The sequence below is a fragment of the Eriocheir sinensis genome, chromosome 9 (genome assembly GCF_024679095.1).
Source record: "Eriocheir sinensis breed Jianghai 21 chromosome 9, ASM2467909v1, whole genome shotgun sequence".
NCBI lineage: Eukaryota > Metazoa > Arthropoda > Malacostraca > Decapoda > Varunidae > Eriocheir > Eriocheir sinensis.
The window spans coordinates 23,240,040-23,258,291 of record NC_066517.1 but is presented as its reverse complement, the minus strand read 5'-3'; the positions used below and the strand labels follow the sequence as shown (position 1 = coordinate 23,258,291).

Below are 18,252 nucleotides of genomic sequence, written 5' to 3'. Positions count from 1 at the left end.
AAAAAAAAAAATGGCTTGTATTCTAAAAATGTATAAAACCGGTAAAAAAAATAAACAAACCTGAAAAAAACACCGGTATCACGCGAAAAATGAGAAAATTCACTGATAAAAAACAACAACACCGGTATCACGCGAAAAATGAGAAAATTCACTGATAAAAAAACAACACCGGTATCACGCGAAAAATGAGGAAATTCACGAAACATCACCCGCTTCGCATCTTTTATGATCAGTATTATGGTAATCACACGGTTCGGTATTGCCAGACGCTTTCGGTTCTTCAATTATATCCAAAAGCCAAAAAAAGATCAGTCGGGTTCTTATTGAGTGTCATTTTAGGTTCATGGTACAAAAGAGGAGTCATAAAACTACCCCTGGAAATGCTCATAACCCCAACGAAAGCCTTGTTAAATTATGTCCTGTATGGAACGGTATTGTCAAGACGTATTCGGTTCTCAAATCAATTATATCCAAAAGCCAAAAAAAGATCAGTCGGGTTCTTATTGAGTGTCATTTTAGGTTCATGGTACAGAAGAGGAGTCATAAAACTACCCCTGGAAATGCTCATAACCCCAACGAAAGCCTTGTTAAATGTCCTGTATGGATCGGTATTGTCAAGACGTATTCGGTTCTCAAATCAATTATATCCAAAAGCCAAAAAAAGATCAGTCGGGTTCTTATTGAGTGTCATTTTAGGTTCATGGTACAGAAGTCATAAAACTACCCCTGGAAATGCTCATAACCCCAACGAAAGCCTTGTTAAATGTCCTGTATGGATCTGTAATGTCAAGACGTATTCGGTTCTCAAATCAACTCTTTCCCAAGGCCAAAAAAGGAGATCAGTCGGGTTCTTATTGTGTTATTTTAGGTTCACGGTACAGAAGGAGGCTCAAACTACCACTAGGGTCATAAAACTACCCCTGAAAATGCCCTCAACTCCTACCAAACCCTTTTCAGATATACCCTCAACACCTGCCAAACCCTTTTCAAATGTGTTCTTTTGCGTTGAAATGTTTAAGAATGATCCAAGATTATGGCTTTCACGTCTGTTGTATTCACTGAAGGCTATGTATTTTACGTATTGCATGTGCTGTATATCTTGCTCATATGGACGGTGGGGAGAGGAAGAAGGAAAGAGAAAGGGGGAAAGGGAAACAGAGGGAAAAGAGAGTCAATGTCAGCCGTGTTAAGTGGTCACGAGGGGGGGAAGGAAGGAAGAGGGGAAGGGAAGGAAGGAATGGGAGGGATACTGACAGATGTTTGTGGTGACACGTAGAAATGTACACACACACACACACACACACACACACACACACACACACACACACACACACACACACTATATTTATCTGTGTGTGTGTGTGTGTGTTTATCACGTCTCTTCAACCGCACACGCATACAACACCTGCCTACATACTCAACACCTGCGCGACACACACACACACACACACACACACACACACACACACACACACACACACACACACACACACACACACACACACACACACACACACACACACACACACACACACACCTGTTCAAAAACCTATTATGAACTGACCACACCTGTAATTAATGACTCGGAATAGGTATTTTAGTGTATTTACCTGTCCCATTCAGAGGAGGAGGAGGAGGAGGAGGAGAGAGGAAGGAGGGGTAGATAAGCTTACGCCTCGCTGACAACTAGCAACAGGAGAGAGATATGCACCTCCCTCCCTCCCTCTCTCCCTCCCTCCCTCTTTTGCCACGCATTCGAGTCTGTCCGTTCATTCCACCGCCATCACATCCTCCGCTTCCACTGTCGCATATTTGTCATCTCCACTTCCTCCTTCTCCTCGTCCTCCACCTCCTTGCTTTCCTCTCCTCCTCCGTCGCCTCCACCACCGCCGACACGCAACACACCGTCCTCTCCGTCCGCAAACCTCCGAGTAAGTGACATAGTAATTAATGAAGCTCCCAGAAAGTAATGAAAGGGTAAAATATCGTAGAAGAAATGTAGTATTAGTAGAGCAACGTTAGTAGATAGTTAGTTATATGAACGATGCCTGTTAGAAAAGAGATGCAAAGAAAAAGCTAAAAAAATAAGGTGATATATGACTTAGTGAGAAATGGAAGTATAGATGACCGATGAAGCCGCCAGAGAAGTGATGGAAATGAGGTAAAAACTTAAAACCAGGTAAGACTTAATTAACAAAGGTGAGAATTGGTGTTTAGCTGTGGAGGCAGTGTTAATAGTTACTGTAATTGAACGATATTGTCAAAAGGTGATCGTTGGGTAGTTATGGTAAGGAGTTCAAATCAGTATAGCTATAGTTGTAAAAAGTTAAAACCAGGTAAGACTTAATTAACAAAGGTGAGAATTGGTATTTAGCTGTGGAGGCAGTGTTAATAGTTACTGTAATTGAACGATACTGACAAAAAGTGATCGTTAGGTAGAGTAGTGAGAAAGATCAGTGAGTAGGTAGGCAGTGGTTAGTAGAGGGAAGTTAGTGTAAGTAGTTACCGGTACCATGTGAACGAGATAGTACCAGAAATGATTGAAAGGCGAGAGAGATAAGCAGAGGTGGTGGTGGTGGTGGTGATGATAGTGGTGGTGGTGGTAGTAGTAGTGGTGGCGGTGGTGCAGTGCGTGGTGGAAAAATGAAACGTAAGATGATCATTGAAGTTGTTATCGGTTGTGGTTGTGATGGTGATGGTAGTGGTGATGGTGAAAGAAGAATCAGTTTAGTAAGGAAAGGGAAGAGAGTAAGACACACTCAGACCACAGACCATAGTGTGAAAAAGAGAAGGAGAGGTAAGAGAGAATATGAAAAAAAAGAAGGAAGAGGAAGAGGGGAGGTAAGGCTGATAGAAAAAAAGGAGGTTAAAGGTAAGAAAGACGGGGAAGAGGAAGAAGGAGGGAAGAGGAATGGGTAGGCAAGAAAGAGGGAAAAGGAAGAAGGAGGAAAGAGGAATGGGTAGGTAAGAAAGAGGGAAGAGGAAGAAGGAGGAAAGAGGAATGGGTAGGTAAGAAAGAGGGAAGAGGAAGAAGGAGAGAAGAGGAATGGGTAGGTAAGAAAGAGAGTAGAGGAATGGGTAGGTAAGAAAGAGGGAAGAGGAAGAAGGAGAGAAGAGGAATGGGCAGGTAAGAAAAAGGGCAGAGGAAGAGAGGGAGGGTTAAGGGAGAGGCGAAGGAAGGGAGTGAATTCGACGATCATTGAAGTTGGTAGTGATGTGGTGGTGATGTTAGTGGTGATGAAACAAGGTAATACATCAATTAGTGAAGGTGATAGCGTGGTCAGGGTTACGTTAGTGGAATTAGATGTCTTATAAAGTGGATTCTATTGTGTATGTGTGTGTGGAGGAGATGGAGCTCTGTCAAATCAAGCTCCACAACTAATCTCATCTACATCACTTGAATCTCCACCAATAGCCACATCCCTAATCCACATGTCCACACTAACACATCTAAAGTCACATCACGTCACATCACCTCTTCATTTGCCACATCATATCTCTCTCTCTCTCTCTCTCTCTCTCTCTCTCTCTCTCTCTCTCTCGTGATAAACATTTTTGCTGTTATCCTTATCGTACTTGATCATTGATAAAGTGTGTGTGTGTGTGTGTGTGTGTGTGCAATCCCCGATCAGTCGTTGTTGAGTCACGTGGGAGGGAGGTTCTGTCACCCCTTCAGGAGACACAAAGTTAAGTGAAGGTTTGAGAAATAGTAGTGGTAGTAGTGGTAGTGGTGGTAGTAGTGGTAGTGGTAGTAGTAGTAGTAGTGGTGGTGGTGGTAGTAGTAGTGGTGGTGGTGGTGGTGGTGGTGGTGCAGGAGGAGGAGGAGGAGGAGGATAAGTGCACATGTGATAAGTGCAAAGAGCGGCCTTTCCCAACGTCTGTCTGTCCGTCTGTCTGTCTGTCTGTCTTGCTTTCATCTCTTACGTCGTCTGTCTGTCTACCTGTCTTCTGTCTCTTGTCTGTCTGTCTGTCATCCCATTATCTGTTACGCCGTCTGTCTGTTTGTCTGTCCGCCTGTCTGTGTCTAGTTTTCATCTATGTCGTCTGTCTTTTCGCCTGTCTGTGTCTGTCATTCTTTCATCTCTTATACCGTCCGTTTGTCTGTGTGTCTGTCTGTCTGTCCATGTCTTTGTTCCATCGTCCGTCTTTTCGCCTGTCTGTGTCTGTCTTGCTTTCATCTCTTATAATATCGTCTGTCTGTGTGTCTTTGTCTGTCCATGTCTTTGTTCCATCTCTTAACGTCGTCTGTCTTTTTGTCTGTGTCTGTGTGTGTGTCTCTCAAAACCACAAAAAAAATTAGCAGTGCCTTTTGTCTGTGTCTGTGTGTAAGTCTCTCAAAACAAAAAAAACAAAAAAATCAGTGCCCTTAAACCTTTTGCGATCCCTATAAATCCTCTCTGTCAAGCCACCCTGTCATTACCCCACAAGCATATACCTCCTCTTCACGAACCACACACTCTAACCAACACCTCACCTTTTACAGGGGCGGCGCGTCGTTCTGCCATGGCTAACTACATGGCCTGCATTCCCGTCCTGGTCGTGATGGTCGTGTGTCTTGTGGTGGTCAAGTTCCACAACCTGAGCGAGAACCTGGGGATGCAAATGAACGAGAAGAAGCGGCTGTGAGTGTCTCCTTCCGTCCTGTCATTTCGTGGGTGCTGAAAGAGAGAGGAAGGATGAGGGTTGGGGAGGGGACGGAGAGAGAGAGAGAGAAACAAGGGAAAAATGAAGGAGAGAGGAAAAGAGAAAAGAGACAAAAGGAATATAGAGAGAAAAGTGAAGAGAGAGAGGAATGAGGGTTGGAGGAGGGGAGGGAGAGAGAAATAAGGGAAAAATGGAGAAAAAAGGTATATAGAGGAAAGAGAGAGAGAGAGAGAGAGAGAGAGAGAGAGAGAGAGAGAGAGAGAGAGAGAGAGAGAGAGAGAGAGAAGGTGGCGGTTAAGATAGCACGAGATAATGATAGTGAAAGACAGGAAAGGAGATAAATAAGTTTTCCTCTATAACTAACCTCACTAACGAAACGAAACCCTAAACACAAACACTGGGGCAAAAACACCCTTCCTCTTGCAGACTCCTTACGTTCTTATCTTCTAACAGGGTGGCGGAATTGGACGCCTTTAGGGAGAAGAACTTGGCGCTGGACCAGAGGATAAGGAAGGAAGCGGAGGACAGGGGGAGTGTCGAGATCAAATGGAGAGTAAGTACAGACTCGAACGCCGTGAAGGATACTCGAACGCCAGATAGCTTTTATTTTAGTATATCCTTCTCTACGGTACTTTTTCCTCTTCTTTCACTAAGTTATTATATGATTTTTCTTGACGAACCCCCTTTTTTTTGGCGGGCTTTTGTTTTTCTGTTTCTTTATACCTTTGAGCTGTTTCCATCGATGTAAAAAGTATTGTATATTATGTAGTCTTATTCTTCCTCCCTTCCCTTCCCTTCCTTTCCCTCCTTATCCCTCTCCCCTTCTTCCTTATTCTCCCCTTTTCCCTCCCTTCCCTTCCCTTCTTTCCCTCCTTATCTCTCTCCCCTTCTTCCTTATTCTCCCCTTTTCCCTCCCTTCCCTTCCCTTCTTTCCTCCTTATATCTCTCCCCTTCTTCCTTATTCTCCCCTTTTCCCTCTCTTCCCTTCCCTTTCCTCCTCATCCCTCTCACTCTTCTTCCTTATTCTCCCCTTTTCCCTCCCTTCCCTTCCCTTCTTTCCCTCTTTATCCCTCTCACCTTCTTCCTTATTCTCCCCTTTTCCCTCCCTTCCCTTCACTCTCCTCCTTATCCCTCTCCCCTTCTTCCTTATTCTCCCCTTTTCCCTCCCTTCCCTTCACTCTCCTCCTCATCCCTCTCCCCTTCGCACTCAACCACACGCAGTCCCTTCTCTCCTCCACCCATCCAGGAGTGCGTAAGGGAGAGCGGGAAGCTGCGAGCCCAAATGACTGACACCAACAACGACCTCTCATACCAAGTCGAGGAGCTCAAACGGCAGCTCACGGTGGCGAACAGCGCGGTGGCGGTGAAGGAGCAAGAGATTGTGAAAGTGGCCGAGGAGCGAAAGAAATACCAGGACCTTTACGAAAAAACAGACAGTAAACTGAACGAACTGCATACGGCAAATGAGAACCTGAAGAAAATAGCGGACGCGTCAGCAACGAGGGCGAAGGAATTGCAGGCAGAACTATTGCAGGCGAGGGTACAGAAGCCCGGGGTAGTGGTGAAGAGGGAGGCGGGTCAAGTGACAGAGAAGGCGGAGGAGAAAAAGGCAGAGGTAACAGCTCGCGAGGAACCCAAAAAGGAGAACAGTCCCGCCGCCGAGACGAAACCTTCTGAACAGGTATATGATAACATCCTTTTGTTAAACTGACTGATTGATGATACTTATTACTACAAAAAAAATAGGTCAGGAGAGAAGAGAAGGAAGGTGTCTGCCAGTCCATTCCCAACCCGAATAATGAGTTAGTATGGTAATTAGTGATTATATAGATTAAAAAGAGTGAAATAAATACAGATTCAGTGCTGTAATGACAGTTTACGCAAGTGGAAATAACAAATTGATGTCAGAAGACTTTTTGAAGGCGGAGGAAGAGAAGAAAAGAAAATGGGAAGACAAGAAGGAAGAAACGAGGGGAAATTGATGAGTGTTTTTTATATAAATAGTCAAGTGCTCCATAGAATATATTACATCATTTCCCTATTGAAGAAAAAAAAATGGGAAGACAAGAAGGAAGAAACGAGAGGAAAATGATAGGAAGTGTTCTTTTATATATATAGTCAAGTGCTCCATAGAATATATTAGGGTAAGGTGGGGTAAGTTGCCCCCCTTAAGGGAGATTGGCAGTTGTAGGCACATTTTTTGCAATAGAATTTTGAAAAAAAGTTCTGTTGAAAGCTTAGGCTAAGGCCTATCTATGGAATATATTATATCCACTCATTATGATTTTGACTTTATTATCATGACAATTTAAAAAAAAAATAATAAAGGGGGCTTCTTACCCCGCATGTGGGGTAAGAAGCCCCCTGGGTAGGCATTTTACCCCACTCTGGTTTACAATAATAAAACTCACAGACACATAAGGAAAACATTTTTTCACATTATAAAAATATAAAATGTATTCCCTTTTTGAAAACTATAGCCTTTAAATCTCTCTTAATGTGAAATGTAGGAACTGAGTCAAATTTGTATCTCCTAATGAACAGAATGTAAAACTAAACAATTAATTAATTTTCTAAAAGGTATCCCCTTCTTTTAGACTAGTAATATTAGACTAGCTTCCCTTTCTTCTGAATTTTTGTAACAAAAGGAACATCTACTTTCATGAAAAATATATGGAACTAAATATTCAATTAATTTGATAAAATATGTCCTTTCTGTTGAATATTGATATCTGAAACAGTTAAAAACACCAACTTCCTTATAGCCTCAAACTCAAAAGTGTTCACTTATGGATGCCTTTCAAAACTTAAACATGCAGAATGCACAACTGGAGTAGGCCTAGATCTGTATAGATGTCAAAACTGCAAGTCTGATTAGGCATTACAGTATTGCTATTTTTTTATTTATAGCAATACTGTAATGTCTAACCAGACTCGCAGTTTTGACTTACATACAGATCTAGGCCTACTCCAGTTGTGCATTCTGCATGTGACCAATTTCTACAACCCCGACATTGGAGCCATTTTTCTGAAGGTCTGCTATTAGCAAATGGCTCCCCACACACCAAACAAGGCCATTCATCCTCATCAGACAAAGCTGGAGATGTTTTTTTTCTTTTTGATGATAATGGATGAGTTGCTGATAAAACATGAGAGCTCTGAGATAATTACACAAGATAACCCCACATGTGGGGTAAAAGGCCTCCCTGTGGGCAACTTACCCCAATGGCACAGGGGACCTCTTACCCTGGCAACTCATATATACACAAAATGTCACCATCTTTCCTACAAGTAAGTAGGCAGAGTATAATCACATGCAATATGGTCTAGACATCTTAGAGCAAGTATCCATAGCTATCAGGCTAACTCTACAGTTCTTTGTCGTTAATTAGGTATCATTAAAATCACTGAAAACTTACAAGAAATTAGTCAAAAAGAAGAAATGTTCCCTTGTGGCCAGAGCAAGTGTGCATTGTTTACTCCAGTAGTTCCTGTGAGCACAGAGTTGGCGTTGCCTACTTGATCATGTGACTGCTTGAGAAAAGAAAGAAAGACAAAACCAAGGGGGGCATCTTACCCCACCTTACCCTACATCAGTTCCCTATTGAAGAAAAGAAAATGGGAAGACAAGAAGGAAGAAACGTGAGGAAAATGATAGGAAGTGTCTTTTATATATATAGTCAAGTGCTCCATAGAATATATAACTCCATTTTCTCTATTGCAAAGTTAAGAAAATGAGAACTACACAACTACATAGCCTAAACGAACCCTGTCATTACAGGAAGAAAAGAGGAACGAAGCTAACGAGGAAGAAAAACAAGAGCAACAAGAGGAAGAGGAAAGAGTCCCCCAAGAAGCTGATAATAAGGAGAGAAACGAAAAGGAAGAGGAGGAGCCGAATGTGGTTGACGCAGAAGAGGGGCAACTGAACGCGGGGGTGATTGACGAAGAGGAGGAAGAGGAAGAGGGAGAGGGAGACAACGCGGCGCAGAGAGGGCGCAGGAGTGTGATGGAGGAGAGATTGAGGGGAGGGTAATTCTCTCTCTCTCTCTCTCTCTCTCTCTCTCTCTCTCTCGTTTTTTTTTTTCTCCTTTTTTTCTTTCTCAATCCTCTCTTTCTTCTCATTCATTCTCTTTCGTTTTTTTTTTCTTTCTTTCTCATTCGTCTCTCTTTTCTTTCGTTTTTTTTCTTTTTCATTCCTCTTTCTCCATTTTTTCTTCTCATTCATGCCTTCTACCTCCTCTCTTTATCCAGAGCTCTCCATTCCCCTACTTTTTCCTCCTCATTCTCTTCCACTCCTCTTTTCTTCGCCCTCCCCTTCCTTTCTCTCTTTCATTCGTATTTTCTACCTCCTTTTTTCCTCTCTTCATCCACAACTTTCCATTCTCCTATCTTATTTTTTCTTCTCTTTCTCTTTTCCTCTATTTTTTCTCTCATTCGTATTTTCTACCTCCTTAATTCCTTCCTTTCTTCATTCACAATTTTCCATTTCTTCAGCTTCCTCCTACTCCTCCATTCCCATTCTTCCTTTCCCTCCCTTATCCTTCCCCTCCCTTCCTTCCTTCCTTTCCTCCCTCAACCATCATCTCCACTCCTGCCACTCCCTCCCTCCCTCCACAATCTCATTTAACTTTTTTTCTCTTCACTCGTTTCTGTTTTTCTATTTTCCCTGTCAAATTCGTATCTTCTACCTCCTTTCTTCCTTTCTTCCTCCACAACTCGCCTTTTCTTCTACTTCCCTCTCTCCTTCCTTTTCCTCCCCTCATCCCTCCCCTCCCCCAACCACCATCTCCCTTCCTTCCTTCCTCTCTTTCTTTCCTCCACATGACCTTCTCCCTCCCTCCATACATCTACCACAGTCATTCTTAATTAAAAAAAAAAGGGAATTGACCACTTTTAACCACGTGCAACTTATAATTTATGCACTTGTTTGTTTGTTTGTTTGTTTGTGTCTCAGTTTTCCCCGTTTATTTATTTTTTGTACATAGTTATCCGGCAGCTTATGGGTGAAAACGTTGACTTAAAATATCGTATGATGCAATATAACGATTAGCTACTTTTCATTCACCTATGCTTATTATTCTTATCCCTATCCTAATTATTATTATTATTATTATTATCATTATTACTTTTTTTTACTTTGGATTCACGTTCCCCTAAATTAAACTCACACCATTCCCTAAATCCCTTAAATTATCCTACTATATAAAAAAGACGAAAATATGGTCACTTGGAAACCCCTTAAATTATCCTACTATATAAAAAAGAACAAATGGTCACTTGAAAACCCCTTAAATTATCCTACTATATAAAAAAAGAACAAATGGTCGCTTGAAAACCCCTTAAATTATCCTACTATATAAAAGACGAACAAATGGTCACTTGAAAAACCCTTAAATTATCCTACTATATAAAAAAGAACAAATGGTCACTTGGAAACCCCTTAAATTATCCTACTATATAAAACGACAAGCAAATGGTCACTTGGAACAATATCCCTCTCCTCTACATGGTCCAGAACACCGTATCATTAAAGCTTAGACTGTCAAAATTAAGCATACATAAAAAGTCACCCATACTTAAGAATACACATGCAATCCCCCATACTAAGACACATACAGTCCCCCATACTTAAGAAGACACATACAATAATCCCACATACTTAAGACACATACAATAATCCCACATACTTAAGACACATACAATAATCCCACATACTTAAGACACATACAGTAATCCCCCATACTTAAGACACATACAATAATCCCCCATACTTAAGACACATACGATAATCCCCCATACTTAAGACGCTTTATGGCTCTCCTCCATTCTACTGTCTTCTGCCCGATGCTCATCCAATCCCATCAGTGTCAAGTCTTCCTGTACACACCTTCTCCACGTTTTCCTAGGCCTACCAACTTGTCTCCTTCCTTCTACCTCCATTCTACTGTCTTCTGCCCGATGCTCATCCAATCCCATCAATGTCAAGTCTCCCTATATATACCTTCTCCACGTTTTCCTAGGTCTACCAACTGGTCTCCTTCCTTCTACCTCCAGTCTCTCCAAAACTCCCAGCACTGTATCCTCCCCTGCTCTCTTCACATGTCCAAACCATCGGAGTCTTTCCCTTCTGAGCACTGTTTCCAGGTCCTCTACTCCACGTCTGTTAGCTACATCTGTACTGGACACCGTATCTTGCCACCTGATCCTTCAGAGTTTAAAGCATCAAATTTACTCACACTTATACATAAGAACAAGCACACATACTCAAGAACACATATACATAAGAACAATCCTGTGTGTCCCTCCCTACCCAGTGCCTAGCGACCGTCCTTCCTATCGCTTCCTGTACCGTTACCGTGTCTTCCCCTCCTTCCTTTGCTTAGCGTTAAAAGGCTTCGCTATTTATTACCAGCGTTATATCTTGTTGTATGAAGCACTCACGTTTTTTTTTTCTTTTTTCTTGCTATACACAACCAGCACGTCTCGCATCACCTTAATTCGCATTGTATATAATAAAACTTTTTGATATTTGGTACCTTTTTTATTATCCCGAGACTGTTTATGGGGGCGACTCACTGGGTCATTGATTAAGGGCTATTTTTCTTTTCTTTTTTTCTCGCTATATTCAAAAGCACGACTCGCATCACCTTCGCATTATATATATTAAACTTTTTTTGATATTTGGTATGAGTTTTAGCATCACGAAACTATATATGGGTTATCGTTTTAGGGGGACTTAAGCAATTTCATGACCTCCCTGGCGTAGTGGTTAACGCGTCTCGCTACGAATCTATGGGCTTGGGTTCGAATCCCTATACCCGGGCAGTCGGCGTGCAGTCTACTCAAGTGTTCATCCTCCCTTTCGGGCTGGTCGATTAATGGGTACCTGGGGAAACCTGGGGAAGGTAAACTGTGGTAACCCGGAGGTCATAATACTGGTCTTGTGTCCCGGGGTAATGGTTTCTTGCACACCACAAAGTCAATGGCCGATGTGACGGAGATAAGAACTGAGACCACGCGCAATTATAATACTTTACCTTTATTATTATTATTATTATTATTATTATTATTATTATTATTATTATTATTATTATTATTATAGTGTAGTTTACGCTGAAATATATAGTCAAGAGTGCATATTTTCTTCACGTTCAGGGTACTCTATGCTATTTAGAATCTCTCTCTTCTATAAGCACCCTTTATCCCAATACTAACATCTCGATCGTTTTAAGTAAACCATCACTTATTCGGTTATTCCTCTCCTTCCCTACCACTCCTTAACGTAAATCACCTTGCCAGTTCCCTTATCCCAACACTACACTTCCTCGTCACAACCACTTCGATGTCTGACCACCTCTATTCCCCTTTCCACCCCTCCTTCGCCTATATCATCATCCCCCAGCTCTATGGTACTACTCTTTACCTCAACACCTTGCTAGCTCCCTTATCCCAACACTACACTTCCTCGTCACAACCACTTCGATGTCTGACTCCCCCATACCCCTTTCCACCCCTCCTTCGCTATATCATCATCTCCCAGCTCTATGGTACTACTCTTTACCTCAACACCTTGCTAGCTCCCTTATCCCAACACTACACTTCCTCGTCACAACCACTTCGATGTCTGACTCCCTCCATTCCCCTTTCCACCCCTCCTTTGCTTCATCATCATCTCCCAGGTCTATACTACTACTCTTTGCCTCAACGCTATACACCTCTTGTCATAAGCACATCACCACAGAGGCCTAGCAGGTTCCAACAGCGCATACCACCACCACCTGCTCCCGGGGGAAAGAGAAGATAAGGAAGAAGCAGTTGAAAAAGAGAAGGAATAGAAAAAGGAAGAGAGAATTAGAAAGAAAGGAAAAGAAAAAAGGGAGAAAAGAAAGGGAGAGAGATAGAAAAGAGAAAGAATAAAAAAAGGAAATGGAAGAAAAACAAAAAATAGAGGACATACTAACGATTAACACGTACACATCACGACGCAAAGATATAACAGCGCAAACTCACCTGGTTCCTTATGGCAGAGAAGAACACGCGATAAAAGCCTCCACCAATCCATCCCGGCGTCCTTTGCGTGGTATATTGCGTCTTGTGTCAGTCTTGTTCCTCCCGTTACAGCCCTTCCCTCCTTCCCCGCCGCCCTCCGCGTGTGGACTGGCCGAGCGAACCGCCGAGATGACCCAGTGACGCCGACTCGTGGTTCAGAGACGCGTGCTTCGGGGCTTTGCAGGTTTGGTTACGAGTTTACAAGTGTTTATCTTATCAAATTGGTGTTATAGTATTGTTTGTTGAGACCATGAAAATAAATATATGCACGTTGATGATATGAAACGAGGTCAGTTAACAAAATTTCCAGTTAAAGTTTCCTAGATACTTGAAAATTAGTTCATTGTGGCAGAAAATACGATAGAAGATAATGAAATACTCATCCTTAAGAAAAAAAATCTACATAACTACTTTTTAAATATTAAGTCTCTCTCTCTCTCTCTCTCTCTCTCTCTCTCTCTCTCTCTCTCTCTCTCGTGTTGTAACCCTTCCTCTAAACGGTATGAACTTTACATAGCTCTCGTGTTCTAAACCTTCCTCTGTACGATTTAAACTTTACATAACTAATTTTTAGACATTGTTAAGTGATTTTCTCTCTCTCTCTCTCTCTCTCTCTCTCTCTCTCTCTCTCTCTCTCTCTCTCTCTCTCTCTCTCTAAACCTTCCTCTGTACGATTTAAACTTTACATAACTAATTTTTAGACATTGTTAAGTGATTCTCTCTCTCTCTCTCTCTCTCTCTCTCTCTCTCTCTCTCTCTCTCTCTCTCTCTCTCTCTCTCTCTCTCTCTTGTATTCTAACTCTTCCTCTGAGCGAATCAAACACAACCTCACTAATCTCAAAAAATAAAACAACAAAAAAAAACAATAGGCTACATATATATCTCTAAATTAACAGATAAATAAATACAATACCACAATTTTTTCTTTCTATTTTCTTTGTTTTGTTCAGTCACCCTTCGTTCCCTTCGGCCCGTTGATCTGAGCATTAGTAATCTCCGGCGTGAGCGATTTATTGCGCTCGTCAAAGGCCCCCGACGATTGTAATCTCTCGAATTATTGCACTGGGTGAAGGTAAGCGTCTCACAAGTCATCGGTCCTTCCCAGATTACAGCGGACAAGAGAGAGAGAGAGAGAGAGAGAGAGAGAGAGAGAGAGAGAGAGAGAGAGAGAGAGAGAGAGAGAGAAAGGAAAAGAAGAAAAACAAAGAGAAGATGACGAAGAGGAAGTTGAAAAGGAAAAGGAATAAGGAGGAAAAAGAGCGAAATAGAGAAAGGAAAAGAAAGAAAAAGAAAAAGAGAAAGAAAAGAAAAGGAGAGAAAGGAAAATAAGAAAAACAAAGAGAAGAGGATGAGGAAGAGGAAGAGGAAAAGGAATAAGAAAAGGAAGAGATAAATAGAGAGAAAAGAAAAGAAAGAAAAAAGAAAGAAAAGAAAGGGAAAGGAAAATAAGAAAAACAAAGAGAAGAGGATGAGGAAGTTGAAAAGGAAAAGGGAGAGAAAAAGGAAGAGAAAATTAGAAAGAAAGGAAAAGAAAGAAAAAAGAAAGAGAAAAGAAAGGGAGAGAAAGAGATAGAAAAGAGAAAGAAAAAGAAGGTAAGGAAAAGGAAAAGAGAATGGAAGAAAAACAATATAAAGAAAAAAAGAAAAGGAAAGAAAAAGAAAAAGAGAAGAAAAATAAGATAAAAAGATAAGGAAGAAGAGGAGGAAAAGAAAGAAAAAAGGAGAAAAAACGAGAAAATGAGAGAGAGAGAGAGAGAGAGAGAGAGAGAGAGAGAGAGAGAGAGAGAGAGAGAGAGAGAGAGAGAGAGCGAGCAGTTTACGGCCTTCAATCCCTCATAAAACTCCGCTGAATAATTCATTTATCCTATCCGCCTCCACAGTCTCTCTCTCTCTCTCTCTCTCTCTATGACATAATATTTTGTACCATTCCTCCTCCTCCTCCTCCTCCTCCTCTCGATTTTAGAATTATCAGTTATATTATTAAGCAGAATTCCACGTAACATTCACCTATAGAAAGAAATACAAACAGGAAAACAAGGAATAAACATCAATTTCACTATTTTGGGTCGATTTTAGTTTTTCTTTACATTATCAAGAAAAAAATCACGTAAGAAATTCACGTAACATTCACTCCTTTTGGGTCCAACAACTTCTCGTCGCCCATGTAAACATATTTGACAAGGCTTTCTTTTCCTTTCTTTCTAATTTTCTCTTCCTTTTTCTTTTCCTTTTCCTCTTCCTCATCATCTTCTCTTTGTTTTCTTATTTTCCTTTCTCTCTCTCTCTGTGTGTATGGGGCATTTCCAGGGGTAGTTTCATGGCCCTGGTGGTAGAGTGACCCTTCTTCTGTACAATGAGCCTAAAAAAACACTCATGAGAGTTCGATTAATCTCCTAGGTGACATGCTTTCGTGGGTGTTCGGGGCATTTTCAGGGGTATCTTAATGGCCCTGGTAGTAGTGTGACCCTTCTTCTGTACCATGAATGCGATGAGAACTCGATTAAGGGCATTTCCAGGGGTATCTTAATGGCCCTGGTAGTAGTGTGACCCTTCTTCTGTACCATGAATGCGATGAGAACTCGATTAATCTCCTAGGTGACATGCTTTCGTGGGTGTTCGGGGCATTTCCAGGGGTAGTTTCATGGCCCTGGTGGTAGTGTGACGCTTCTGTGCCACGAACCTAAAAAAAAACCTCATGAAAACTCGATTAATCTCCTTTCGTGTGTGTTCGGGGCATTTCCAGGGGTAGTTTCATGGCCCTGGTTGTAGAGTGACCCTTCTTCTGTACCTCGAGCCTAAAAAACCACTCATGAGAACCCAATTGATCCCCTTTTCTGTCTTTATAGATGGGTGACATGCGAGGTGAAGGAAGCGTCTGAGGAAACCCGGGCTGCGTCGGCGGTTCCGCTTGGCTCACACAACACCCAACAGTCGACGCCCGGAAAGGCAGGGACATAAAACCATAAAGATTATCCTTTTTTATTCTCAATGCGAGGGGCCGCGGGGGTACTCATTTAAACCTTATCTTACAATCTCTGGGTAGCGATTTACATACCACTTGTACGTTCCGGTGGGGCCAGCCAGCCAGCCAGGACTCACTCACTCACTCACCACCGCCCCTAAGATGTGGGATGCAGGACTTCGTAACATTGCAATACTGTGGGAATGGCGAAGAGGAGGTGAAGTAGGAAGGGCATAAAGGAGCGAAAGATGTATTAGGAGGTTGGAGAAGGGAAAGAAATGGGTACGAAAGAGAGTATGAAGATGTTGGATGCAAGACTTCCTAACACTGAAATACTGTTTAGTCGAGGGAGGAGGGATGGGTAGAGAGAGGTGGTAAGGGAAGCATAAAGGAGCAATAGATGTATTAGGAGGAGAGGAAGAAAAGAAAGGAAAAAACACAGAGATCAAAGAAGTAAAGGAAAGGAATGAAAAGGGGATGGAAGGAACAGAGGGAAAATAAGAAGGGAAAGAAAGAGAAAGAAAAGAAAGGAAAAAACACAGAGATCAGAGAAGGAAAGGAAAGGAATGAAAAGGGGATGGAAGGAACAGAGGGAAAAGAAGAAGGGAAAGAAAGAGGAAGAAAGGAAAAAACACAGAGATCAGAGAAGGAAAGGAAAAGAATGAAAAGGGGATGGAAGGAACAGAGGGAAAAGAAGTAAGAAGGGAAAGAAAGAGAAAGAAAAGAAAGGAAAAAACACAGAGATCAGAGAAGGAAAGGAAAGGAATGAAAAGGGGATGGAAGGAACAGAGGGAAAAGAAGTAAGAAGGGAAAGAAAGAGGAAGAAAAGAAAGGAAAAAGAGATCAGAGAAGGAAAGGAAAAGAATGAAAAGGGGATGGAAGGAACAGAGGGAAAGAAAGAGGAAGAAAAGAAAGGAAAAACACAAGGAAAAGAATGAAAAGGGGATGGAAGGAACAGACGGAAAAGAAGATAGGAAGATAGAAAGAGAAGGGAAGAGATGACAAGTTATTTTTCTTTACCCTTTTAAGTATAGATATGTTATAGAACCACTCAAAGCACCATTTCTTTCTTACTTGTAACACCCCTTTTCTTTGTCCCGTAACATGAGTCTAACAATTAACATCTCCATCATTTTCCTTACACCATTCTTTTCATATTTTTTTCTTTTTCTTCTTTTCCATATATTTTGTACCTGTCACGACACTACACTTTTTGGGGCTTAATTAGAATGATCCGACACAAGACCTTTTTTCCTTTTATTATTTTTGTTCTTTCTGTTATTTTTTGCCGCTATTTTTTTTTTTTTGATTTGGTACAACACTATTTTTTTCATTTAATTTCTCTTTCCTTTTTTTTTTTTGTACCTGTGAAATCATTTGGCAGAGAAGCCTTTTTTTCTTTTCACTTTCCTTTCCTTTTCTTCTTTTGTACCTGTCGAAATTACTCCACAATTATTTACTATTATTTACGTTTACATTTCCTTTCACTTTTTCTTCTTTTCCCTTCGTTTCCCTTCTCACTTTCTTCTATACCTAACACTTTTTTTTCTTCTTTTACTTTTTCTTCCTCTCCATTTTTTTTCTCTACTTGACATAACTACAAAACATCTCTTCACCACATTATTATCCCTTCATTTGTTATTTCTCTCTCATGTCTTCTTCATCTTACACGCCTTGCTTGGTATCTCCGCGCCAAGCCACTCCTCCTCGTCAAAGGGGTTTAGATTGCATTAACTGAGCGATTTGCGTACCGGTGTTATTGCAAGAGCTTAGAACTTGTGTGTGGATGTGTATTATCATAGCCTCGTCGCTTATGCCTAAACTATCACACACACACACACACACACACACACACACACACACACGTACAAACTATAAAATTATGCTTACAAATACACCAGTGACATAGATGATGTTGCATAACCATAATATATTCGTTCATACTTGCTTAGGACAACGTTACACACACACACACACACACACACACACACACACACACACACACACACACACACACACACACACACACACACTTACAAAACACGTACGCACATATTTCATAACAACAATAATAAAAATAACTGATATAAATTACTACAAAAGTGAAAAAACATTACGAAATCTGTACATTATTTACATAGTCGTGAGAGAGAGAGAGAGAGAGAGAGAGAGAGAGAGAGAGAGAGAGAGAGAGAGAGAGAGAGAGAGAGAGAGAGAGAGAGAGAGAGAGAGAGATAAAGGTATGATTACGTGAAAAAACAGCTGATCAGGCATGAGGGAAAGGAAGGGGGGAGAGGAAACGACTTAAAGTGTCCATAGAAAGTGCTACAGGGGGCGGGAGGGCTGGGGGTGGGGGGGGGGGGGGGCTGGATATACAAGCAGGGGGCAGCAGGGGGAGCAGCAGGGGTCGCTACATGCAGGCAGGGGGGGACAGGGGGCTCCAGGTGTGCGGGGGGGAGGCGTAGTGGGCGAGGTGATCCGTGAAGTTCTCGTCCTTAATGCGCGGGCCATCATGCGCCGCGGAGAGCCCAGGGTAGTTAAGCTCCGGGGGGATAAGGAAGAGCTCCCCCTGGGCTGAGCTGCACTGGGGGGAG

At 41.8% G+C, this 18,252-nt stretch overlaps 2 protein-coding genes and 1 long non-coding RNA gene across 4 annotated transcripts in view; 1 reads left to right on the top strand and 2 right to left on the bottom strand.

Moving 5' to 3' along the window:
* The first annotated feature begins 1,741 nt into the window (after positions 1 to 1,741).
* LOC126996200 (uncharacterized) lies at positions 1,742 to 16,477 on the top strand. The gene is made up of 6 exons (XM_050856504.1): positions 1,742 to 1,931; positions 4,484 to 4,622; positions 5,098 to 5,197; positions 5,891 to 6,325; positions 12,769 to 12,880; positions 15,543 to 16,477. Exons 2-5 carry the CDS (start codon positions 4,504 to 4,506, stop codon positions 12,835 to 12,837), a joined length of 723 nt encoding a protein of 240 aa, XP_050712461.1. The 5' UTR covers positions 1,742 to 1,931; positions 4,484 to 4,503; the 3' UTR covers positions 12,838 to 12,880; positions 15,543 to 16,477.
* LOC126996203 (uncharacterized) lies at positions 9,594 to 11,614 on the bottom strand. Its single transcript, XR_007751104.1, has 2 exons — positions 10,696 to 11,614; positions 9,594 to 10,581 (listed from the first exon to the last, which is right to left on the bottom strand). It is a non-coding gene; the product is annotated as an uncharacterized LOC126996203 (long non-coding RNA).
* A 1,155-nt stretch (positions 16,478 to 17,632) lies between the features above and the next one.
* The window catches only part of LOC126996199 (T-box transcription factor T-like), a 43,160-nt gene continuing 42,540 nt past the window's right edge, over positions 17,633 to 18,252 (bottom strand). For both annotated transcript variants that reach the window (XM_050856502.1, XM_050856503.1), the window contains one exon: positions 17,633 to 18,252. This exon is cut by the window's right edge and continues 430 nt beyond it. In XM_050856502.1, the coding sequence (XP_050712459.1) occupies positions 18,069 to 18,252 (184 nt within the window). In that variant the 3' untranslated portion in view covers positions 17,633 to 18,068.

Excerpts from the sequence above, each read along its gene's own strand:
- LOC126996200 (XM_050856504.1), top strand. The coding sequence starts at position 4,504 with ATGGCTAACTACATGGCCTGCATTCCCGTCCTGGTCGTGATGGTCGTG. Across the intron at positions 4,623-5,097 it reads ATGAACGAGAAGAAGCGGCT|GGTGGCGGAATTGGACGCCT; the intron begins GTGAGTGTCTCC and ends ATCTTCTAACAG. Across the intron at positions 6,326-12,768 it reads AGACGAAACCTTCTGAACAG|CCCTTCCCTCCTTCCCCGCC; the intron begins GTATATGATAAC and ends CTCCCGTTACAG.